The 26,681-nt window shown below is 34.9% G+C and overlaps 1 protein-coding gene across 1 annotated transcript in view; it reads right to left on the bottom strand.

The window, feature by feature from the left end:
• Positions 1-207: 207 nt before the first annotated feature.
• Positions 208-26,681, bottom strand: part of LOC125998781 (CREB-binding protein-like) — a 73,934-nt gene continuing 47,460 nt past the window's right edge. Inside the window, 2 exon segments of the mRNA XM_049766848.1 lie at positions 208-238; positions 1,259-1,361. Coding sequence (XP_049622805.1) covers positions 208-238; positions 1,259-1,361 — 134 coding nt within the window.

Below are 26,681 nucleotides of genomic sequence, written 5' to 3'. Positions count from 1 at the left end.
CTGATGGATAGACCTTTTGCTTTAGTTAGAAGCATACAGTCACTCAAATAAAGTGAAGAAGAGTGTGATATGAGAGTAAATGTTTCCTTATTTTGTTATACTGGTATCTTGCTAGTCAAATTGATTTTTAAGATTCTTTCCTATAAATGGAAAATTTATTGGTATAGCATGCAAAGCTAATATTCTAGTGTATACTTTTGGTTTCATTTACTTGTTTAAAAAGTCTACAGTGACAAAACTAAAAGTGAAACATGACATTATACCCAATAGAAATTAGAAGACAAAGACATGATACTAAAGGCAGTTTGAATGAAAACTGTCAGTACACGAATATAAAACTATGACTTAAATACACAAATCATAGATTATTAATAATTATGAAAAATATGATAAAATAATAATATGATTGAAGAGAAAATCACAGAAATGAAGACACCAAGACAGTTTAAGTTCAGGGACTCTGCAGTTGACAATCTGGCATGCCAGTTAGGACGAGGACTATTTAATAAAACTGTTCTTCATGGCACATAGATAAGGAACTCAAATTAACTATTAGGCAACAAAGCAATTAGGAACCAGATAGCAATGCATTTAAGACACAGTTGTACAATGATACCTTATGAGAGAAGAGTTGCCAGGAAAGAGAAGTCCTTATATAACCATGGGATAGTGGGCAAGCAGCTGTTTTAGTATTAGCACAGAATTATAAATACTATTAATGTTTTGCTTTATATACATATAAAAAGGTAGTTTTTGAAAGAAAACACTTTGAACTAAAATACATCTTCCAAGTCATTTTGACATATTTCAGAGAAATGTCAAGGTACAGTATCTGGTCCTATGATATTTCCTTTTAAAATTTTAAAGGAATGCTATAACTTATTTTAATGACTCTTCTTTCATAGGACTGCACTAATTTATTGTCCACAGTTACTTTTTCTATACATTATTGACAAAAATTGTTTGCAGGTTGTTAGTTTTTTTCTTTAATAGCATGAGCTGATATTTTATGTGATTTTGGTTTGTATTTCCACATGTGGTGTGCAGTTTTTTATGTGTTCATGGTACCTTTATTATAGCAGTGCCTAAATTATTTTGCTGTCATTTAAATTTAATTTGCTTTATATATTTCGTGTGACACCCAATGGTTCTCAGTTCTTACTCCTGTATATGTGCTCAGAAAAAGTTCCAGGGAATCGAGCACCTGATTGTGCAAGGCAAGCTCCTTGCTCACTGAAATTATTTTAGGGAAGAATACCTGGGGGCCTCCTCAGAGCCCATCGTTGCTGTCCAGCTCAGGCAGGCCTTCAGGACAGAATGGCAGTAGCCCGGGCAGCTTTCAGGGAACAAAGTGTTGGGATCTGTGAGTTCAATCAGAGCAGAAAAAGTGAACCCTTAGGCCTGAGGCGCTGTGAAAGAATTAGAAAAGGGTGGAGAGTGAGCAATAGCACAGCATTAGGGCGTTTGCCTTGCCCGAGGCTGATCTAGAACAGAACTTGGTTTGATCCCCAGCATCCCACATGGTCCACCTAGCAAGGAGAGATTGCTTTTTTTTGTGAGTGGAGTAGGCATTGGGCCACACTCTGTGACACTCAGGGGTTACTGCTGGCTATGCACTCAGAAATAGCTCTTGGTTTGTGGGATCATATTGGACACCAGTAGAAGGAACAGGTCTGTCCTAAGTTAAAGCATACAAGGCAGATGCCCCACAGCTTGCACCACCACCAGGAGCATTGCTGAGCGCATTGCCAGCAGTAACTCTCAATCCTGAAACAGCCACCTTGAGGGAGGGGACAGATCCAGAAAGCACTTTCAGGCACTTCCTGAAGAAACCAGAGTTAGACCAGAGGAGGAGGCAGCAGAGGACTCAGGAACACAGTGCCACCCACTGGCCTGCACAAACCTCTCTGCCTATGCCAGCCCTTGGCAGTCATGAGGACCTGCCTTGGAGACTTAATTTGACAGTTCTGTGGCCCTGAAGGGTCTCTGCTCTGGGCCACAGACTCAAAAGGGCAGAAAATTGACTCCTAGGGCTATAGTATTTAAATTTCCCAGGAAGTGATCCCCAGGAACCATCACTGTGCTAGGGAAATAGCCCTTCAAAACATTTAGAAGACTGGAGTAATATAGCTAGTTTCCTTGCTTCCTACTAATGGGTCATTAAAAAGTACACCCCCCTTTAGCAGTGCAACCTTCCCACCAACAATGCCTTCCATCTCACTCCTGCCCCAGCCCTTACCTCTCTGAGAGACAGGCATTCTATTTCTATCATTGTGTACCATTATCATGATGACTGTTGGTGTAGTTTTTCTCTAACTGTACTCACCACTCTTTGCGGTAAACTTCATATTATACGCTGTCCTTTCTTTTTTTTTTTTTTTTTTTTTGGTTTTTGGGTCACACCCGGCAGTGCTCAGGGGTTACTCCTGGCTCTATGCTCAGAAATCGCTCCTGGCAGGCACGGGGGACCATATGGGACGCCGGGATTTGAACCACGGACCTTCTGCATGAAAGGCAAACACCTTACCTCCATGCTATCTCTCCGGCCCCATACGCTGTCCTTTCAAACCTCATCTTTATTGTCTCTGGGTGTTAAAATACTGTCTTTTATTTTTCTTAAAGCCCACAGATGAGTGAAACTATTAAATGTCTCTCTCCCTCTGACTCATTTCCCTCAGCACAATAGTTTCCATGTCCATCCATGTATAGGAGAGTTTCATGTCTTCATTTTTTCTGACAACTACATTGTATTCCATCATGTATATGTAACAGTTTCTTTATTCATTCATTTAGGCCTGTTTTGGAGATTCTGGGTTGTTTCTAGATTCTGGCTGTTGTTATTTTTAAGCGAAAATTACCAAAGCAAAGGGAAGTCAGAATCTTTCTTTAAGACTGAGTTCAAAGAGCCAGAGAGAGTACAATAGGTACATTCTTGTATTTCATTCATCCAGGGTTTAATGGTTGAATCACTGACTGTCAACTTGTAGAGTCTTAAGTCTTTCCAAGAGAAATGCCTGAGCACATTGCCAGGATGAAACCCTAAGCACCACTACCCCCTCAAACACACACAAAACAAGACCACTGAAGTCACTTTTAGGTAAATGGAGGGAATTACAGGACCCACATGGATGGATAGTGATATTCCTCTATATCGATCAAAAATAAACTTATTGTCCTGATTGTTCACTGAGAGCCACACACTCCAAGTCCTCTCCATCTTCAGGCATTCTGTTTATTCCAGCAACGGCCAGGCTGCAACATCTGTCTATGGCTAAAGATTCTCTATAACTTCCTATATATGATTATCAGTAAAGAGGTTCAGCATGACACTCTTAGCCTTAGGAGCTAGAGAGTGCTCTCAAGAGACCTCAGAGATGACCTCGGATAACGAATAAGGAAAGACCCTGTCTCCTGGTTCTTTCAGGTGCCAGCCTAATTTGCTGAAATCCCCAGCCTTGTACCCTCTACTACACATTGTGTCCTCTTGCCTCATGGCCAGAAGAGTAATTCCAGGGCTCTAAATAACAATCAGAAGTGCATGAGAATGTTCAGAATATCATATAAGCTATTTCTGAGCTCATAGCCAGGAGTAACCCCTGGGCTTCACAATGTGTGACCCCCCAAACAAAAGCAAGAACAAAAATAATAAGATAGGACTAGGCATAGGGCTCAAGCAGCGGATGCCCAATGACCTGAGCTCATCTCACAGCCCTGGTATTGCCCTGCCCAAGGCTTTCAGGAGAACTTGTGATGAAGTGATAAAATACAGATTAGTAGTGAGACCTAGAAGAGATTATCACCTAGAAGAGATTACATAATCTACTCTATTATATCAAATACGGTTCCTCTTTTGAAAATTTCTATTATTGAATGACATATCAGAGGATACAAATTAGAAATAAATTCAGTACAGGGAATTAAATAGGAAGGGATTTTTAAGACTTCCATACCAGAATTTGGAGGAATTATAAAATGGCATTAACTATTTGGAAATTACTTTAATATTTTTAATCTATCTTTTATTTCATTTTATGTTTTTGGTTTTTGGTTTTTGGCTACACCCGGTGATGCTCAGGGGTTACTCCTGGCTATGCACTAAGAAATCACTCCTGACTCGAGGGACCATATGGGATGCTGGGAGATCAAACCAAAGTCTGTCCTTAGTTAGCATGTGCAAGGCAGATGCCCTACCACTTGCACCACAACTCCTGACACTTCAATCTATATTTTATTTTATTTGTGTTTTTTCGGCCACATCTGGTGATGCTCAGGGTTACTCCTGGCTATATGCTCAGAAATCGCTCCTGGCTCAGAAGTTATAGTGTCCTGATCCAAATTCAGTCCCTGGCATTACATGGTTTTAGAACTGTGCTGGGTGCAACGCTAAAGGCCTCGGAGCCCCAGCTTGATCCTGGTATCACCTAAAGTGTTTTTTTTAGCAATTCTTTGGCAATACCCAGCACTGCAGAACCTGAGTAGCACTGCATCACTAGTCTTTATTATGGAAGTGGCAGCCTATTTTGCTGAGTAGAAACAGAAATGGTCCCTGGGCCTCCTTAGCATTGTTGGAGTATGCCATCCAAAATAAATAAAAAATAAAAACTAATATTGATCCTATATAACTACATTTTGTCTTTAATTTTCTTAATATTGTTTATTCTACATTCAAATGCACAAAATATAAATCTAGTTAGAATCATTTTTAGAAATTTTACACCTGAAATCCTAGTTATATTTTTTAGTTAAAGGAATCGGCTTTTAATTTATTTGTTTATTAATTGGGTTTTTGAGTCATGACTGATGCTCATGGTTTATTCCTGTCTCTGCACTCAGAAATAACTCTTGGTGAGCTCTGGGGGAACATATTAGATGCTAGAGATTGAACCTGGGTTGGCCACATGTAAGGCAAAAGCCCTACCCACTATACTATCATTTTGGCCCTAAGGAATCAACTATTTAAAAATAAATAGAAAAATAGTTGATCACCTCTTTCTTAGCCAGTGTTCTTTCCTTCTGTGCTTTTGATATGGTAACCTTTTCCATGCGGCCTGACTATTTCCTGTTACATGCATATTACTTTTTAGACAGCAACTAATTGTCTCAGATTTGTTTTTATACCTACATCTATTTCCATGTAGATTTGGAAGAATAATTTTAATTGATAATTATGGAGTTGGAGAGATAGCACAAGCTATTACTTTGTTTGCAACCAACCCCGATTTGATCCCTAACAATACAGATGGTTTCCCTAGTACTGCCAGGATTGATTCCTGAGCACAGAGCCTGGAATGCTATCAGGTGTGGCCCGTAAACCAAAAATTAACAAAAATGTCTTTGGGCCTTGTACTGCAGTTCTCAGTACTTACTCCTGATTCTTTGCAGGAATTACCTTCTGGGGTGCTAGGGATAAAACCTAGGTCATCCTTTTGCAAGGCAAATGTCCTACTGACTGTATTATCACTGGTTGAAAAAACTCTAAAAATTGCTTAAGAAAGGAATTCTGGATTGTTGATTTCACTTTTTTCTTTTACCATTGGAAAGGAGCCATTGAATTTCAACTAAGGAAATTTCTCTAAGGAGTCTTTTAAATCAAAGCCATTACTTAAGGTACCCATCTTGGACTCTAGGTTTAGAAGATTTTGCTGGCATTTATTTGTACATTTCACTTGTATTATTATGTTTCACATAGGAACATAATACAAAGTTTTCTGATAAACTATTTGATTTCTTTTTATTGGAAGACCTTGCCTGGCTGTACTTAGGGATCACTTTTTGCTCTGTGTTCAGGGATCACTCCTGGTAGGCTCAGGGACCAAGTGGGGTGCCAGATTAGGCTCTCATCATTTGGGACTGATTGTAGAGAATCTTTATTGACTTCATGTGCTAGTTGATGCAGTTACTGTGGATCAGAGGTCAGTTTTCACATATGTTTTAGTCATTCTCCCTTATATAAATGGGATGTCACATTGTATATAACCAAGTATTAATATCCAGTACTACATTAAGTATTCATAGCCAGTATCATGCTAAAAATTGCTGTTTTAGAAATATTTTCAGTTTATCTTTTTTTTTTCTGGGATTATAAACCCAGTGCTTCACTCATGTGAAACATATATTCTCTGTGCTCCCACTGAGAGCACCTCTGGTAAAACTCCTTTAAAAATCTCATTACCAAATTATTGAGGGATAAAAATGGCTCTATAAAAGGTCTTTGAAAATATGCTATTAGCATTTTTTTTGTTTTTGAACCACACCCAGGGTTGCTCAGGTGTAAGTCCTCATTCTGAATTCAGGAATTACTTCTGGAGGTGTTTAGGGGAAAGCTTATAGGATGCTGGGACCAAACCCAGGTTGGCCAGGTGCAAAGCAAGTACACTATAAACTATATTATCTCTCTAGCTCCAAGATTGATAATATTAACTAAATTAAAATGTTTTATAAGGTAAACTCTTATAGCCATAATTTTTACTTCTAAGGTGCTATTCAATGAAGCTTCTTGCCAGCATATTTATACCATGTATATTGTATATATTTACAACTAGACAATTTTTTATTTTCTTTCAAGAACATATGCCCATGCTATAATACTAATATAATTAAAACAACAAACTAATAAACTATTTGTTTTATATATGTGCATATAGTACATTTATAAATGCACATTTGTTTATCTTTTGTTCAGAGTTATTTCTGTAAATACAAAAATCTGAAAATTTAAAATTCTGAGCATATACGAATTTGCAATTAGGAAAATAAAATAAATGCTTGAATACACATTAGTGGAATGATAAGTTATTTATTTCGGGGCCTCCTTAAACAATCAGGCCAAGCAATATGATAAGTACGGTGGTATGCAGTCGCTCAGACCCAGCACTGCTGGGAGCTCCAAGAGCCAGAGTGCATGGGGGTCTCAAGGACTACACCTACAAGTATTCAGAGGAGTCACGTGGTGCTAAGACTTGTACATGTGACCTATCAGCTATCTCCCTGGATACTCACTGGGATTTTAAAGAAATTCTTCTCTTTTAAATTAGTGCAAAAGAGATTCAAATTTGCGCTAATGACAACATTTAGACAAGGTTATAAGGGAGAGCTACGATAAGGAAGAAATATAAGCAAGTTTTATAAAAATTTTTTGAACTATGCCCCATTTTAAAAACTGTTTTCTAATTTATAAATGAGATCAATAAACAGCAATTGCAGCTGTAAGTCAATGTTGCAAATATATGATCTTTTTCATTTTCTCTTGGATTAAATGTCAAGTTTATAATTATCAAATTTATTTTCTTTCCTGAGGTGCCGATACTATTTCAATTTTATAATGACTTTCAAACATTATTTGATAACTATATAGCAAAACCTTAACAAACATGACCTTGTTGGGGCCAGAACGGGCACAAGCAGTTAGGTGTTTGCCTTGAGTCCACTAGCCTAGGATGGACCACATTTCAATCCCCCAGTGTCTTATATGGTCCTCCCCAGTCCAGAAGCAATTTCTGAGCACATAGCCAGAAGTAACCCCTGAGCGTCACACGGTGTGGGCCCCAAACCAAAAAAAATAACACGAAAAACCAAAAAACAACTATAACCATGTTATGTAGAATGATAAATTATTTATTTTGTGGTCCTCCTTAAGCAATCAGGGCAAGCAATTCGTTGAGTATGGTGGTATACAGTCATTCAGAGGATTTCATTTGATTTTCTTTTTTTCTTTCTTTTACTTGTTTTTTTTTCATGTCAGTTCTTAAAATGTATACCAACATATTTTATTAGGGATAATTATTCTCAAAAAGAAAATGTTTAACTGAATGTTTTCATTCTTGATAAATTCTCTTATTAATAGGAATCACATTAAAGATTCTATCTTTTTGTCATAATTTTATAGGAGGTAATTTAGTAGTAGTTTGGAAATATAAATATGCCATTTGTGAATAAGAAGAAATGAAAATTTTCAAATTTATATTTTTTTCTTTTTTACATTTATGTACTTGTCTGTGCCCATTCTGAAATGTTGAATACAAATGGTGAGGAAAAGGCATCTTATTATCATTCTTTATCTCAGGGAGTTAGTATTTATTTAACTCTTAGGTATGGTATTTGATATGGCTTTCTAAAATTTTTTTAATCTTGCTTTTGTTGTTGTTTTGTAGCCATACCAGTGCTCAGGACATACTCCTGGTTCTGAGTTAATAATTACTCCTGTTGATGATCAGGGCTAGAAACTGATCCAATTGTATGCATGGGAAGAACCCAGCCCACTGTACTATCTTTCCAACCCCTTGAGTATTTTTGAAAAATTAAAAATGAATGGTAAAGTATGTCATGTTTTTACTGATTTGATAGTGACATGGCTTTGTTTCGTTGTCATGAGGTATAAAATAATGAACTAATAATATAAAAACTATCACAAAAGAAAATATATGAATATAATTACCGGTATATCTTGCATCTCTTGTTTCCCTGAGCACTAATAAGTCTTGCACACTCCTAGATGTGAACACAAAGTAAAAGTAGCTTTTATTTTAAAATTTCATTTGTAGATTAATTAACTTTAGTGAGACTCCCTAGAAACTCTTGGGAGTCCAGAGGACACTTCTGTTATCACTTGTGTGATGATTCAGTGCTAGGGCATGATGATGCTTTGCTGTCAGTGTCAGTGGTGCCAGGGTTCACCAAGAAGTGCCTGGAAGGCCATGTGGTACCTGGGGTCAAACTTGCCAGTATGTGTGCCAGACCAAAATGATAACTCTCCAGCCCCTGATTATTTAATTTTTACCCGAAACATTTTATTTTATTTTATTTTACTTTGAAAGCAGAATGGGTGACTCATATTATATCAATCAGAAACAGAGTCTTTTGGAAGTTGTCTAGCATGTTTCATATTGATATTGAGGACAAAGCTCATACAGGATGCCAGGTCAACCACTGGCTTAGTTTTCTGAACCTCATTACTATGGTTATCTATTAATTTCAAATGTGTTTGCTGGACTGTTGGAAATGTGGATAGGTGCTAAATGTCTCAGCTAAAATTTTCGACTTTATACCTGAGCTGCTAAGTAACCTCCTTTGGGTCACTAATAAGGCTTTGTGGGGAAAGGTATGTGAAATGTAGAAAATGTTACCTGATCTATTTTTGTAATTGACATCTTGATTCTTAATATCTTTCTTCCTTTGGGTTTGTGTGTCATCAAATAAATGTTGGATAATTCCAGAGTTCCTGTTTCATCTTAGAAAGAAAGACTGAGTAGATATGAGTAAGGTGCCAAATAGAAGCAGAAGCCTTTCATAATAGACTTGGGGATTTTGGGATCTGGTGGCAGCATATAACAGTGGTCAAGGACTTCTAGATATTTGCTTAAGGATTATTCCTTGTGGTACTTGGTTTGGGAATATATGAAAATCTGTAGATCAAACTGGCGTGGGGATCATTCTTCTGCATGCAAGGCAAGTGCTTTCTCTTCAACCTGCTGTCTCCCTGTGCTATCTCTTCAGCCGTTTTTTTAAGTGGTTGAAGTTCTTTCTCCTCTAATAGCAAATTAATTAAAATTTTATAACCAGATAAAATTAAATGTATGGCAGCAATTTAAACAAGAACTGGAGCTGCTCTACCCTATTTTGTTTAATCTGTTCTTGTGAAATTTTTTCATTGATGCCCTAAATTTCTCCTCAGTTTTCCATTAAGCGCTATATGGATCATAGTGTTCAGATAGAGCCTATTAGAAAACAAACACATAAATATTAAATAGATTTTAGATTATATGTGATACTAGAAAGCAGAATATTACTTATGCCACTTTATATTATATTTAGGCATTGCTTCAGGGGCTGACACATGACTCTTGATCTATGCTGATCATGACTTGAGATCCACTTAGGATCATAACAATCTAAGTGTAATGTCACAACAGCAAAATTCATTTTTTATGTACTGTTTTTGTTCTTTTTGTTAATTTTCTGAGAGCCACTGGTGATTTTTGGCTAACCGGGTCAGCAATACAGTGCAAAAGCCCAAGGTTGCAGCATTCCTTGGGGACACTCTCACTCTGCCACTGCTCAAGGACCTCCAGGACATCTCCTGCTGCTGCCCAGGGATCTCGAGGACTCTACTCAGATGCTCAGGGGACCATGTGGTGCTGAATTGAATCTGATTCTGGAGCATACTACTCTCCCCTAACTGCTGTACCATCTCTAGGTCCCTTATTATATAATTTAATTAAATATTTTATTAAAACATTATTCATTGGTTCTCATTTATACTTGCCTCATAATTTAAGTAAAGGTCTTAAAAACAATTTAAAATGTATAGTTTGATGGATTTTTTACACTGGCTTTCTCCCCTAATATTCTACTTAACATTTTTTGTTTCAAGTTATTTGTCTTTTAAAAAAATAATAGAAAAAGGTAATCTTTAATATTTGTCAAATATTTTCCCTCAGATCTTCTTTTCTCTTTTTCTACAGTTCTTAGTTATTATCAGGTGTGACTTGTCATCTGCCTGAATAATTGCCTCTGGCCCTGTTGTATTTAACTCACAGTTGAGAAGCATAATTTCTTTAGATGTAGAATTCTTATTTAATATTTCTTTTTTCATCATTTTAAAGATGTTATACTAAATCATAACAAGAATTTATATGTAATGCATCTACATTTCTTAGAATTTTTATTGGTATTTGTTCAGAGATATTCTCTAACTTCAGAAGTATGAATGATGTAGCTTACCTATATCATTTAAAATGTTATCATTACTATGACAATTCAAATTTTTCAAATTAAGGAAATAAGAACATTTTCTGGTTTAATGAGAGAAACAAAACAAAGACAAAATATTTGCCATTAAAAATATAAAATATTGGGGGCTGAAGCGCTGGTGAAAGCGATAGTGCCTTGCTACAAGCTAACCTAGGACAGATAATGGTTAGATCATCTGGTGTCCCATAGGGTCCCCCAAACCAGGAGCAATTTCTGAGCACATAGCCAGTAGTAACCCCTGAGTGTCACACATTTTGGATGTGGTCCTCAAAACAATTATTATCAAATATCCCCAAATTTAGCCTTTCCAATGAAAATGCTTATGCATATTGATTGGTACAAATTTTATACAAATTAAAGCACATTTAAAAATTTTATCAGATAAAGCAAATTATGAAAACAATTTGGTAAATTTGTTTATGTCTTACTAATTGAATGTTGGTGTACATGCGATAGAGTATAAAAAGATTCAAACATCTTATTTTTTGCGAGGGGACTAAACTAATGTTTAGGGATTCCTAGCAATACTTGGCCAATTGGTGACAATTGCTCAATACAAGGACCTGAGGATTTGGTACAGTTTGTAACCTGAAATGTCTGGAACCCCTCAGGCACCATTCAATACTAGGGATTGAACATTAGTCCTGGGTATGCAGAACATGACCTCTTGTCTGTATTTTCCCAGCCTTGAACAAATTAAAGTTTGGATAAACAAAATGAAGTGTGTTTGTTATATATAGCAAAATAACATTTTTTCTTTGGTAAAGCATGTTATAGATTTCATATAGACATATATATAGCAGGAAATGCATAGAATAAAAGTAACAAGCTTATACATAAATATTAAGAGGATTAATGTATAGCAATTTTAATTTTCAAGAAATTATAAAATGACAGTTTCTTTGTGCTTGTAAATGGAATTAATAAAATGTAAGGATATATTCAGAATTCATTTAATATACTTAATAGTGGAAATTAAAGGAAAGATCCCTTTTCATATGATGCCAGACAGTGAAAGGTTTATAATGGTTTGGAGTTTTAAGAATGTATTTATCATTTAGCAAAGTTTTACTTTTATTTACCCTTTTATGTACTAATTATCTTTCTAGGTCTGTTTCTGCATGAACTTATTAAAATATGTTTAACATATATAAATATAAAAAGCAACTATTTTATTTTAATTTAATTTTATATATTAATTTAATTTAATTTTCTACTGAATGGTACTCAAAGGATACTCCTACTTCCTGGGGTAATTCTAGTGGGACCATGCAGTTCTGGGGACTAAACCCTGCTTCCTATATGCAAAAAAAATATCTACTCTTGACCTTTGAGCTATCTCTCTAGCCTAGTCAAGGATTTTAAAAGAACTTCTGTAATGTGTGATGAATACTGTTTTCTGTTTGGTTGGTTGGCTGATTTTGGACCGCACCCAGAGGTGTTTAGGGATTACTCCTGGCTCTGAACTCAGGAATTACTCCTTGTGGGCTTAGCAGACATATGGGAGTTAGTGGTTGAACCTGGGTCAGCTGTGTGCAAGGCAAACACGATATAAAGCTTCCCACAAAGATTGGTGAGTACAGTTAGAGAAATAACTACACCAAAAATTATCATGATAATAGTAGTGAGAGAAAAACAATGTCTATCTCGAAGACAGGCAGGCAGTGGGTGAGGGGGCGGGCATTGGTGATGGGATGGTTGTACTGGTGAAGGAGAGTGTATTTTTTGGAAGGCACAGGTTGCTAGAGTATAAATATTAAAATTTATTTTAACATTCCTCATACAATACAGTTTTTACAATACATCTTATACATATACTTTTACATTCCTCATACAATAAGTGAGATGGAGAGCTGTTAAACACCATATATGGCTTTGGTTACATTCATCACTTTCTTCTCATATACAACATAGAATCCAGTATACCTGAGTTTAGCAAATCTGACCTAGTGCAGAATAAGTGCTAGTTCTATTTAGTCACTGAAAACTATATTCTGCTAAATACTTTCCTTTGTATCTATAGGAGAAAGCAATTTTTTAAATACCAACTTCTAATTCACAGCTAAGAGTTTTCATGAATGCAGGCATCTCTACCACAACTGATTTACAGAAATTAGTTAGAAATGAGCCATAAAATTGTAACTCTGTTATTGTAGTAAAAGACCAAAATATTATCAGAATGAGAGACTGATTTTAGCTGCTTTTTCATCATACCCAGTTCTGACATTTTAGTGACTATCTTCTCCATTTTAGAAAGTCATTAAAAACAGACTGTTTTAGAAAATCTTAAACATTTTCACATCACCACACAAATGAGCTTTTGTTCTGTAAATGAAATTATAAGGCTTTTACACAATTAAAACTAAGATCCATTAAATAAAATTTCATTGCAACCCACCGGACTGTCCTCTTTGTAAGTTACAATGAAGTCATAAGGATGCTCAGAAATCACTCCTGGCTTAAGGATCCATATAGGAAGCTGGGAGATTGAACCAAGGTCTGTCCTAGGCTAGCGTGGGCAAGGCATACCCCTTGTGCCATCACTCTGGCTCCGAGAGGTTGTACTTTTTATGACTGAAACCAGTACAAATATCTTTGTAATAATGGTGTTTAAATAACTATATTAATAACTAATAAATAAAATAATAAAAGATAAATTACAATTAAATAAATGGTTAAAATTAGGGTTAGTCAAAAGTCAAAGGAAATATGGCAAATACTGGATGATCTTACTCATCTGTAGTATGGGGATAAAACAAGGGCACTGACATATTGGATGATGACTTTTTTTTGTTTTGTTTTGTTTTGTTTGTTGGATCAACAAACAGTGCTCAGGGGCCACTCCTGGCTCTATGCTCAGAAATCGCTCCTGGCAGGCTCAGGGGACCATATGGTATGCTGGGATTCGAACCACTGTCCTTCTGCATGCAAGGCAAACGCTCTACCTCCATGCTATTTCTATGGTCCTGGATGATGACTAACTTTTGGTCTTGGATTTCAGAACTGAGATTATCAAGCAGTAATGAGACAGATGCGAAGGAATTGAAGAGGTGACCGTGGCAATGTGGGAGGGTCTTGTACGCTTTGGTGTTGATGAAGTAACTTTGCATGTCAATAAATATTACACTATTGAAATCATTTTTACATAGATTCTACTAAAGTTATTTAGAAAAACATTCAGGTTAGATTTAGCAATAGGATTTGCATTAGATTTATTAGGGTTAAGACTAGGATTAATAGGATTTGGGTAAAGATTTATATTTGATTTTGGATTAGGGTTAAGATTAGTATTAGGATTCTGTAGTAGAGTTTTAAGCTTTAATAGTAACGTCATTATCATCTATATTTTTGTATTATCTTAGTATAAAATCTCTCTTTCTTTTCCTTTCTTGTTTCTTTTTCTTTCTTCCTTCCTTCTTTCCATTCATTCCTTCTTCTTTCCTCTTTCTTTCTATTCATTCCTTCTTCTTTCCTCTTTCTTTCTTTCTTTCTTTCTTTCTTTCTTTCTTTCTTTCTTTCGTTCTTTCTTTCTTTCTTTCTTTCTTATTTTCTTTCTTTCTTTCTTTCTCTTTCTTGTTTCTTTCTTGTTTCTTTCTTTCTTCTTTCTTTCTTTCTTTCTTTCTTTCTTTCTTTCTTTCTTTCTTTCTTTCTTTCTTTCTTTCTTTCTTTCTTTCTTTCTTTCTTTCTTTCTTTCTTGTTTCTTCCTTCCTCCCTTCCTCCCTTCCTCCCTTCCTTCCTTCCTCTCTTTCTCTTTCTTTTCTTTCTTTTTCTTTCTTTCTTTCTTTCTTTCTTTTTCTTTCTTGTTTCTTTCTTTCTTGTTTCTTCCTTCCTTCCTCCCTTCCTCCCTTCCATCCTTCCTCCTTTCCTTCCTTCCTCTCTCTCTTTCTTTCTTTCTTTCTTTCTTTCTTTCTTTCTTTCTTTCTTTCTTTCTTTCTTTCTTTCTTTCTTTCTTTCTTTCTTTCTTTCTTTCTTTCTTTCTTTTTCTTTTGTTTATGGGGCACACTGGCAGTGTCCAGAAATCACTCCTGGCAGGCTCTGGGAACCATATGAGTTGCCAGAGATGGAACCCAGGTCAGTTCCATGCAAAGCAAATGCCCTACCCTCTGTGCTATTACTCCAGTCCCTTTAACCTTTTTCTTTTATGAAGCACTCAAGGGCCCTCAGGACCACTCCCAACAATACTCTGCCAACTGAACTGGATCCAAGAATATGAAGCTGCTCTTGTATGCTGGTACCTACCAAAAAAGCACCCTCAGATGCCCGGGTCCTCCATGATCATACTTTGTGGTGCTCAGGATATAGGATGAATCAGGAGAAGTTGTGTTATGCCATGTTTCATACTCAGGTCCCAGTGCATGTTTTGCACTTAATTTCTGAGCTAACCATTGGCACACATTAATTATACACTTTTATATTAAAGTTATATAGTATCATCTTCTATAATATATGGTGATATCTCATTATTGAGATATATTTTTCATAGTAAATTATTTCTATAAACAAATTATTTAAATAATAGGTACCAGGAAATATATAGAAATAAGTGAAGATGATACTTATTTATGCATTTATAATCTACCTATAAAATTAATATATATTAATTTGATAATCAAGTAATTATGAAATGAGAATACTTTAAAATGGGATTAAAATATATATGACTGTTTTATCCTTAATGTAAATTATATAAGTAGCAATGAATTTATTTATTTTAATTTAAAGTTAATGAAGGAATTTAAAATAGTAATGATTTATTTGGAAACACTTTGATATTATCTGAGCAAGGTACATATTTCTCTTCCGTTTATACAGTATTCAGTTCTACAACTGTATTTTATAGCTAATCACACATGTGCATTAAATTATGGATACATCACTGCAAAATATCTATTTTAAAAATCACTTTAGTCATATTCATGCTACATTTACTATGTTTATTGTAGCAAGTTAGGTGATATTAATATTTTAAAAGATATTTTAATGTGTCTTTGTAATATTGAAGAAATAAGTTAATTTTATATAGTTTATTTTTATGTTTATATAGAAATATATTTGAATCTGTTTACACGGATACTTTGATGATAATTATAATAACCTTTACATATGATTTGGGTGAACATCTTACACTAAATATAGTATATATGTATGTTACAGACCTAATGATTGTATTTCCTTACTACTGATGTATTGAAACCTATGCCCAATATAATATTAAGAGGCAAACCTTTGGGAAGTGTTTAATCATGTAAACCGTCAGAAATTGTTGTATACTTCTTAGAAGAGACTCCAAAGAGCTTTTTCTTTGGTTTTGGGCCACACCAATTGACACTCAGGGAGTACTCCTGGCTATGTACTCAGTAATCACCACTACCTTGGGGGACCATATGAGATGCTGGGTCAGCAGCTTGCAAGGCCTTAGTGCTGCATCATCATTCCAACTACCCCGAAGATCTTTTCTATTTTTTATATAAAATTACAGATCAAAAATGATTGTATATGAGTTTGGATGTAGGTTTTTAAAAAAAAGAAGTAGGTTTTAAAAAAAGGTAAGATTTTTTTTTAAAAAAATACATTAAAAATCTGTTATTTCTATCATTTTAATCTGGAAATCCTTAACCATTAAGACTGTGAGCAATAATTTTTTGTTGTTTCTAGGCTACTCGGTCTATGTTATTTTGCTCTAGCATCTAAAAGGACTTAGACTATGTGAATAATTGAAAATACAGTTTTTCAAAACCACTCAATGCTGATGAATTAATATGAATCTTAAAATCTTTTTTATTTTTATGGGATGAAACCTTAAATATCAAATTTAGTAAAATGAACAAAAATAATAAAACAGTGGCTGTAGGAGAAATACCTTACACCTGACTACCTGGGTTCAATCTGTACACCACACATGGTCTCTGCCAAAGTGATCCCTGAGTGCAGAGCTACAAGTAAGCACTGAGAGCTGTTGGGTATGTCCCCAAAACAACCAACTAACTAATTAACCAAAACCATAATTAGATATGAGCGAACGTGTTTTAATTCTGAGTTTGAAATCAGTAACATCATTAAAAATGTTCATAAATTAGCTACAACAATTAACTGTCAAGATGATATTAAAGTATGAGTTATGTTTTGAAGTCTTTATTACTATAATAGAAGAATAACAGTAATTAGGATTAAATAGATTAAATACCTGCTAAGTTGTATATGGTAAGTATTTTGGGAGGAAAGCCTTAAAATTTGATCTTGGGGCTAAAGAGATAGGACAGGGGTTAAAGTATATGTCTTTTATATGACTGAATCTGATTCAGTCACCAGCACAATATTGTTGTGCTCCTTGTAACACATTGCTCTCAGGGAGTAGCCCTGCAGATTTCTGAACAATACAAGGTATGACCTTGGAGGCCCCCAAGCACAAAGGATATAGATAACCAATATAATTCCAGAATTGCAGGGTCCAGCCAGCTCCACATCCTTACCCCCCACTCGCTTTGTTTTTGTACCACAAGTCCATTTGACCACCAGTTACCAGGATGGAACCGTAGGCTTCCTCATTACTACTTTGGAGTTCTCCATCCAAAATATAACTTCATAATTTTGGACTATGTCCCACTTTTTATGAATGATAGATATATAAATTTCGTAATAGTTGTTTTAAGAACGCTGAGTTAACATCCACTGCTGGTAACAATATTGTCTCTTTCAACTCCAATGGAAAAGAGTTGAGAGTGTTGTCAGTAAACTTATAATTGAGCTGCCATATAATACAGCAATTCCATTTTAGAGTATCTACAACCAAGACTTAAAATCCCTTATTCAAAAATGACATTTGCACACCACTATTAATTGCTGCACTTAATACAATGACTAATATATGGAATAGGCTTTGGTTTCCAATGACAGATTTATGGATTATGAAGATGAGGTATATTATATATACATATATAATGGAATATTTTGCAGCTTCAGGGAATGATAAAATCATACAATTTGCTGCAATCTTATTGGAACTCGAAGATATGTTGAAGGAAATAAGAGAAAATAAACACAGTATGATCTCACATATTGGTAGGAACTAGAATAACTGGATGAACTGGATGAGTTCATATTATGTAGTAAATTGGAGGGATGCTTACATCACACTTGACCCACAGCTTAGAGAGGAGGACAGAGAAGGAAAAATTCAGGTGGGAAGGAAAAAGATGAGTAAGGAAAGTAATGGGGGACCAAGGAATGGGGTTTCTGTTAGTTGGTGATTTGGGAGAGTTCCAAAGCACAGACTCAACAACATTGAAAACTTGATATCTTAGCTACACCAATAAACTTTGTAATATACCTGTCAAGGTGGTAGGCTAGGGTAGGTGTGTGTCGAGGTGAGGGAAATGGATTAAGGTGATGGGAGTTTACACTGGTGGTTTGATTGGTGTTGAAATATATGCCTAAAAATCAACTATTAACAATGTAACTATTAACAATATAAATCAATTTTTTTCTTTTCATTTCTTTTCTATTCTTCCACTACTTTTTTTTTTTTTTTGGTTTTTGGGCCACAAGAGGTGATGTTCAGGGGTTACTCCGGGCTATGTTCAAAGAAATTGCTCCTGAATTGGGGGACCATATGGGATGCCAGGTAATCGTATGTCAGTCTGTCCTAGGGTAGCACATTCAAGGCAAACGTCCTACCACTTTTGCCACTGATCATGCATCATAAATCAGGTTTTTTACTAAATAAAAATTTTTACTAAATAAAAATTTAAAAAATAAAAGTCTATAGTTGATCCCATGACAATATATTCCAGGGGTGGGGAAACCCCATATCTCTTCAGCCAAGTGAATTCCTTTTCGAATGACCCCAATATTTACTGTGCCAGGGGAGGAGGGGAAAAAAAGCAAAAAGCACAAAACATTGTTTATTTTATATATATATATATTTATATGTTATTGTTTATTTTCATGTACTATTATTATTTTTATTTACCTATCTATATTTGGTCAATTTGTTTTGATGTGGTTATTGAAGTTGTTGCCCCCACTTATCTTTTTTTCTTTCTTTTCTTTCTTTATGTGCTCTGCCCTGTTTCTTATCTCAAGACCATGGTGGGTTTTTTTGTTTTTGTTTTTGTTTCTTTTTTTTTTTGTGGTACTTATCGTTATTGTAGGAGTTCTCACTGGATATTTGACACTTCTTTTCATAGTAGTGGAGTGTTTCACCTTCTTTTTCTCCTTTGTCTCTCAATCCGATGACGAGAGTCTCTAGAAGAATTCCGCTTATTTTCGGCATATCAGACTTTTACCCCAGTTTATTACTTTTCTCTTCTTCAAACAAAACCACCTAACTTGAACTAGCTGGCATCATTCTTGATAAATTCTCTTATTAATAGGAATCACATTAAAGATTCTATCTTTTTGTCATAATTTTATAGGAGGTAATTTTGTGGTAGTTTGGAAATATAAATATGCCATTTGTGAATAAAGAGAAATGAAAATTTTCAAATATATACTTCTTTCTTTTTTACATTTATGTACTTGTCTGTGCCCATTCTGAAATGTTGAATACAAATGGTGAGGAAAAGGCATCTTTTTATCATTCTTCATCTCAGGGAGTTGTTAGTATTTATTTAATTGTTAGGTATGGTATTTGATGTGACTTTCTAAAATTTTTTTAATCTTACCTTTGTTGTTGTTTTGTAGCCACACCAGTGCTCAGGACATACTCCTGGTTCTGAGTTAATAATTACTCCTGGTGATGATCAGGGCTAGAAATTGAATCCAATTGTATGCATGGGAAGAACCCAGCCCACTGTACTATCTTTCCAACCCCTTGAGTATTTTTGAAAAATTAAAAATGAATGGTAAAGTATGTCATGTTTTTACTGATTTGATAGTGACATGGCTTTGTTTCGTTGTCATGAGGTATAAAATAATGAACTAATAATATAAAAACTATCACAAAAGAAAATACATGAGAATAATTACCGGTATATCTTGCATCTCTTGTTTCCCTGAGCACCAATAAGTCTTGCACACTCCTAGATGTGAACCCAAAGTAAAAGTAGCTTTTATTTTAAAATTTCATTTGTAGATTAATTAACTTTAGTGGGACTCCCTAGAAACTCTTGGGAGTCCAGAGGACACTTCTGTTATCACTTGTGTGATGATTCAGTGCTAGGGCATGATGATGCTTTGCTGTCAGTGTCAGTGGTGCCAGGGTTCACCAAGAAGTGCCTGGAAGGCCATGTGGTACCTGGGGTCAAACTTGCCAGTATGTGTGCCAGACCAAAATGATAACTCTCCAGCCCCTGATTATTTAATTTTTACCCGAAACATTTTATTTTATTTTATTTTACTTTGAAAGCAGAATGGGTGACTCATATTATATCAATCAGAAACAGAGTCTTTTGGAAGTTGTCTAGCATGTTTCATATTGATATTGAGGACAAAGCTCATACAGGATGCCAGGTCAACCACTGGCTTAGTTTTCTGAACCTCATTACTATGGTTATCTATTAATTTCAAATGTGTTTGCTGGACTGTTGGAAATGTGGATAGGTGCTAAATGTCTCAGCTAAAATTTTCGACTTTATACCTGAGCTGCTAAGTAACCTCCTTTGGGTCACTAATAAGGCTTTGTGGGGAAAGGTATGTGAAATGTAGAAAATGTTACCTGATCTATTTTTGTAATTGACATCTTGATTCTTAATATCTTTCTTCCTTTGGGTTTGTGTGTCATCAAATAAATGTTGGATAATTCCAGAGTTCCTGTTTCATCTTAGAAAGAAAGACTGAGTAGATATGAGTAGGGTGCCAAATAGAAGCAGAAGCCTTTCATAATAGACTTGGGGATTTTGGGATCTGGTGGCAGCATATAACAGTGGTCAAGGACTTCTAGATATTTGCTTAAGGATTATTCCTTGTGGTACTTGGTTTGGGAATATATGAAAATCTGTAGATCAAACTGGCATGGGGATCATTCTTCTGCATGCAAGGCAAGTGCTTTCTCTTCAACCTTGCTGTCTCCCTGTGCTATCTCTTCAGCCGTTTTTTTAAGTGGTTGAAGTTCTTTCTCCTCTGATAGCAAATTAATTAAAATTTTATAACCAGATAAAATTAAATGTATGGCAGCAATTTAAACAAGAACTGGAGCTGCTCTACCCTATTTTGTTTAATCTGTTCTTGTGAAATTTTTTCATTGATGCCCTAAATATCTCCTCAGTTTTCCATTAAGCGCTATATGGATCATAGTGTTCAGATAGAGCCTATTAGAAAACAAACACATAAATATTAAATAGATTTTAGATTATATGTGATACTAGAAAGCAGAATATTACTTATGCCACTTTATATTATATTTAGGCATTGCTTCAGGGGCTGACACATGACTCTTGATCTATGCTGATCATGACTTGAGATCCACTTAGGATCATAACAATCTAAGTGTAATGTCACAACAGCAAAATTCATATTTTATGTACTATTTTTGTGCTTTTTGTTAATTTTCTGGGAGCCACTGGTGATTTTTGGCTAACCGGGTCAGCAATTCAGTGCAAAAGCCCAAGGTTGCAGCATTCCTTGGGGACACTCTCACTCTGCCACTGCTCAAAGACCTCCAGGACAACTCCTGCTGCTGCCCAGGGATCTCGAGGACTCTACTCAGATGCTCAGGGGACCATGTGGTGCTGAATTGAATCTGATTCTGGAGCATACTACTCTCCCCTAACTGCTGTACCATCTCTAGGTCCCTTATTATATAATTTAATTAAATATTTTATTAAAACATTATTCATTGGTTCTCATTTATACTTGCCTCATAATTTTAATAAAGGTCTTAAAAACAATTTAAAATGTATAGTTTGATGGATTTTTACACTAACTTTCTCCCCTAAAATTCTACTTAACATTTTTTTGTTTCAAGTCATTTTTCTTTTAAAAAATAATAGAAAAAGGTAATCTTTAATATTTGTCAAATATTTTCCCTCAGATCTTCTTTTCTCTTTCTCTACAGCTCATAGTTATTATCAGGTGTGACTTGTCATCTGCCTGTGGCCCTGTTGCATTTCACTCACAGTTGAGAAGCATAATTTCTTTAGATGTAGAATTCTTATTTGTATATTTCTCTTTTCAGCATTTTAAAGATGCTATACTAAATCATAACAAGAATTTATGTGTAATGCATCTACATTTCTTAGAATTTTTTTGGTATTTGTTCAGAGATATTCTCTAACTTCATAAGTATGAACGATGTAGCTTACCTATATCATTTAAAATGTTACCATTACTATGTCAATTCAAAATTTTCAAATTAAGGAAATAAGAACATTTTCTGGTTTAATGAGAGAAACAAAACAAAGACAAAATATTTGCCATTAAAAATATAAAATATTGGGGGCTGGAGCGCTGGTGCAAGCAATAGGGCCTTGCTATAAGCTAACCTAAGACAGACAATGTTTAGATCCTCCAGTGTCCCAAAAGGTTCCCCAAGCCAGGAGCAATTTCTGAGCACATAGCCAGTAGTAACCCCTGAGTGTCACCTGAGTGTCACACATTTTGGATGTGGTCCCCATAACTAATATATATCAAATATCCCCAAGTTTAGCCTTTCCAATGAAAATGCTTATGCATATTGATTGGTACAAATTTCATACAAATTAAAGCACGTTTAAAAAATTTATCAGGGCCCGCAGAGATAGCGCAGCGGCGTTTGCCTTGCAAGCAGCCGATCCAGGATCAAAGGTGGTTGGTTCGAATCCAGGTGTCCCATATGGTCCCCTGTGCCTGCCAGGAGCTATTTCTGAGCAGACAGCCAAGAGTAACCCCTGAGCATCACAAGGTGTGGCCCAAAAACAAAAAAAAAATTATCAGATAAAGCAAATTATGAAAACAATTTGGTAAAGTTGTTTATGTTTTACTAATTTAATGCTGGTGTACATGTGATAGAGTATAAACAGATTCAAACACCTTATTTTTTGTGGGAGGACTAAACTAATGTTTAGGAATTCCTGGCAATACTTGGCCAATTGGGGACAGATTGCTCAATACAAGGACCTGAGGATTTGGTACAGTTTGTAACCTGAAATGTCTGGAACCCCTCAGGCACCATTCAATACTAGGGATTGAACATTAGTCCTGGGTATGCAGAACATGACCTCTTGTCTGTATTTCCCTAGCCTTGAACAAATTAAAAGTGTGGATAAACAAAATGAAGTGTGTTTGTCATATATAGCAAAATAACATTTTTTCTTTGATAAAGCATTTTATAGATTTCATATAGACATATATAGCAGGAAATTCATAGAATAAAAGTAACAAGCTTATACATAAATATTAAGAGGATTAATGTATAGCAATTTTAATTTTCAAGAAAGTATAAAATGACAGTTTCTTTGTGCTTGTAAATGGAATTAATAAAATATAAGGATATATTCAGAATTTATATAATATACTTAATAGTGGAAATTAAAGGAAAGATCCCTTTTCATATGATGCCAGACAGTGAAAGGTTTATAATGGTTTGGAGTTTTAAGAATGTATTTGTCATTTAGCAAAGTTTTACTTTTATTTACCCTTTTATGTACTAATTATCTTTCTAGGTCTGTTTCTGCATGAACTTATTAAAATATGTTTAACATATATAAATATAAAAAGCAACTATTTTATTTTAATTTAATTTTGTATATTAATTTAATTTAATTTTCTACTGAATGATACTCAAAGGATACTCCTACTTCCTGGGGTAATTCTAGTGGGACCATGCAGTTCTGGGGACTGAACCCTGCTTCCTATATGCAAAAAAAAAATATCTACTCTTGACCTTTGAGCTATCTCTCTAGCCTAGTCAAGGATTTTAAAAGAACTTCTGTAATGTGTGATGAATACTGTTTTCTGTTTGGTTGGTTGGCTGATTTTGGACCGCACCCAGAGGTGTTTAGGGATTACTCCTGGCTCTGAACTCAGGAATTACTCCTTGTGGGCTTAGCAGACATATGGGAGTTAGTGGTTGAACCTGGGTCAGCTGTGTGCAAGGCAAACACGATATAAAGCTTCCCACAAAGATTGGTGAGTACAGTTAGAGAAATCACCACCAAAAATTATCATGGTAATGGTAATGAGAGAAATACAATGTCTATCTCAAAGACAGGCAGGCAGTGGGTGAGGGGGGGCATTCGTGATGGGATGGTTGTACTGGTGAAGGGGAATGTATTTTTTGGAAGGCACAGGTTGCTAGAGTATAAATATTAAAATTTATTTTAACATTCCTCATACAATACAGTTTTTACAATACATCTTACACATATACTTTTACATTCCTCATACAATAAGTGAGATGGAGAGCTAAGTTAAACACCATATATAGCTTTGGTTACGTTCATCACTTTCTTCTCATATACAACATAGAATCCAGTATACCTGAGTTTAGCAAATCTGACCTAGTGCAGAATAAGTGCTAGTTCTATTTAGTCACTGAAAACTATATTCTGCTAAATACTTTCCTTTGTATCTATAGGAGAAAGCAATTTTTTAAATACCAACTTCTAATTCACAGCTAAGAGTTTTCATGAATGCAGGCATCTCTACCACAACTGACTTACAGAAATTAGTTAGAAATGAACTATAAAATTGTAACTCTGATATTGTTGTAAAAGACCAAAATATTATCAGAATGAGAGACTGATTTTAGCTGCTTTTTCATCATACCCAGTTCTGACATTTTAGTGACTATCTTCTCCATTTTAGAAAGTCATTAAAAACAGACTGTTTTAGAAAATCTTAAACATTTTCACATCACCACACAAATGAGCTTTTGTTCTGTAAATGAAATTATAAGGCTTTTACATAATTAAAACTAAGATCCATTAAATAAAATTTCATTGCAACCCACCGGACTGTCCTCTTTCTAAGTTACAATGAAGTCATAAGGATGCTCGGAAATCACTCCTGGCTTAAGGATCCATATAGGAAGCTGGGGGATTGAGCCACGGTCTGTCCTAGGCTAGCGTGGGCAAGGCATACCCCTTGTGCCACCACTCTGGCCCCGAGAGGGTGTACTTTTTTATGACTAAAACCAGTACAAATATCTTTGTAATAATTTTGTTTAAATAAATATATTAATAATAAATAAAATAATAAAAAGATAAATTACAATTAAATAAATGGTTAAAATTAGGGTTAGTCAAAAGTCAAAGGAAATATGGCAAATACTGGATGATCTTCCTCATCTGTGGTATGGGGAATAAAACAAGGGCACTGACATATTGGATGATGACTTTTTTTTGTTTTGTTTTGTTTTGTTTTGTTTTGTTTGTTGGATCACACCCGGCAGTGCTCAGGGGCCACTCCTGGCTCTATGCTCAGAAATCGCTCCTGGCAGGCTCAGGGGACCATATGGTATGCTGGGATTCGAACCACTGTCCTTCTGCATGCAAGGCAAACGCTCTACCTCCATGCTATTTCTATGGTCCTGGATGATGACTAACTTTTGGTCTTGGATTTCAGAACTGAGATTATCAAGCAGTAATGAGACAGATCCGAAGGAATTGAAGAGGTGACCATAGCAATGGGGGAGGGTCTTGTACCCTTTGGTGTTGATGAAGTAACTTTGCATGTCAATAAATATTAACACTATTGAAATCATTTTTACATAGATTATACTAAAGTTCTTTAGAAAAACATTCAGGTTAGATTTAACAATAGGATTTGCATTAGTATTATTAGGGTTAAGACTAGGATTAATAGGATTTTGGTAAAGATTTATATTTGATTTTGGATTAGGGTTAAGATTGGTATTAGGATTCTGTAGTAGATTTTTAAGCTTTAATAGTAACGCCATTATCACCTATATTTTGTATTATCTTAGTGTCTTCTAAAAATATTTGAAAGTTTAACATCTTTCTCTTTCTTTTCCTTTCTTGTTTCTTTTTCTTTCTTCCTTCCTTCTTTCCATTCATTCCTTCTTCTTTCCATTTTCTTTCTTCTTTCTTTCTTTCTTTCTTTCTTTCTTTCTTTCTTTCTTTCTTTCTTTCTTTCTTTCTTTCTTTCTTTCTTTCTTTCTTTCTTTCTTTCATTCTTTCTTTCTTTCTTTCTTTTTCTTTCTTTCTCTCTTTCTTTTTCTTTCTTTCTTTCTATCTTTATTTCTCTTTCTTTCTTTCTTTCTTTCTTTCTATCTTTATTTCTTTCATTCTTTCTCTTTCTTTCTTTCTATTTCTTTCTTTCTTTCTTTCTTTCTTTCTCTTTCTTTCTTTCTTTCTTTCTCTTTCTTTCTTTCTTTCTCTCTCTCTTTCTTCCTTCCTTCTTTCCTTCCTTCCTTCCTTCCTTTCTTTCTTTCTTCTTTCTTTCTTTCTTTCTTTCTTTCTTTCTTTCTTTCTTTCTTTCTTTCTTTCTTTCTTTCTTTCTTTCTTTCTTTCTTTCTTTCTTTCTTTCTTTCTTTCTCTTTCTCTCTTTCTTCCTTTCTTCATTTCTTCCTTTCTTCCTTTCTTCCTTCCTTCCTTCCTTCCTTCCTTTCTTCCTTCCTTTCCTTTTCTTTCTTTCTTTCTTTCTTTTTCTTTCTTTCTTTCTATCTTTATTTCTCTTTCTTTCTTTCTCTTTCTTTCTTTCTTTCTTTCTCTTTCTTTCTTTCTTTCTCTTTCTTTCTTTCTTTCTCTCTCTCTTTCTTCCGTCCTTCTTTCCTTCCTTCCTTCCTTTCTTTCTTTCTTTCTTTTTCTTTCTCTTTCTCTCTTTCTTCCTTTCTTTCTTCCTTTCTTCCTTCCTTCCTTCCTTTCTTTTTCTTTCGTTCTTTCTTTTTCTTTCTTTCTTTCTTTCTTTCTTTCTTTCTTTCTTTCTTTCTTTCTTTCTTTCTTTCTTTCTTTCTTTTTCTTTCTTTCTTTCTTTCTTTCTTTCTTTCTTTCTTTCTTTCTTTCTTTCTTTCTTTCTTTCTATCTTTATTTCTCTTTCTTTCTTTCTCTTTCTTT

The sequence above is a fragment of the Suncus etruscus genome, chromosome X (assembly GCF_024139225.1).
Source record: "Suncus etruscus isolate mSunEtr1 chromosome X, mSunEtr1.pri.cur, whole genome shotgun sequence".
NCBI lineage: Eukaryota > Metazoa > Chordata > Mammalia > Eulipotyphla > Soricidae > Suncus > Suncus etruscus.
This window is presented reverse-complemented; position numbering and strand designations above follow the sequence as displayed.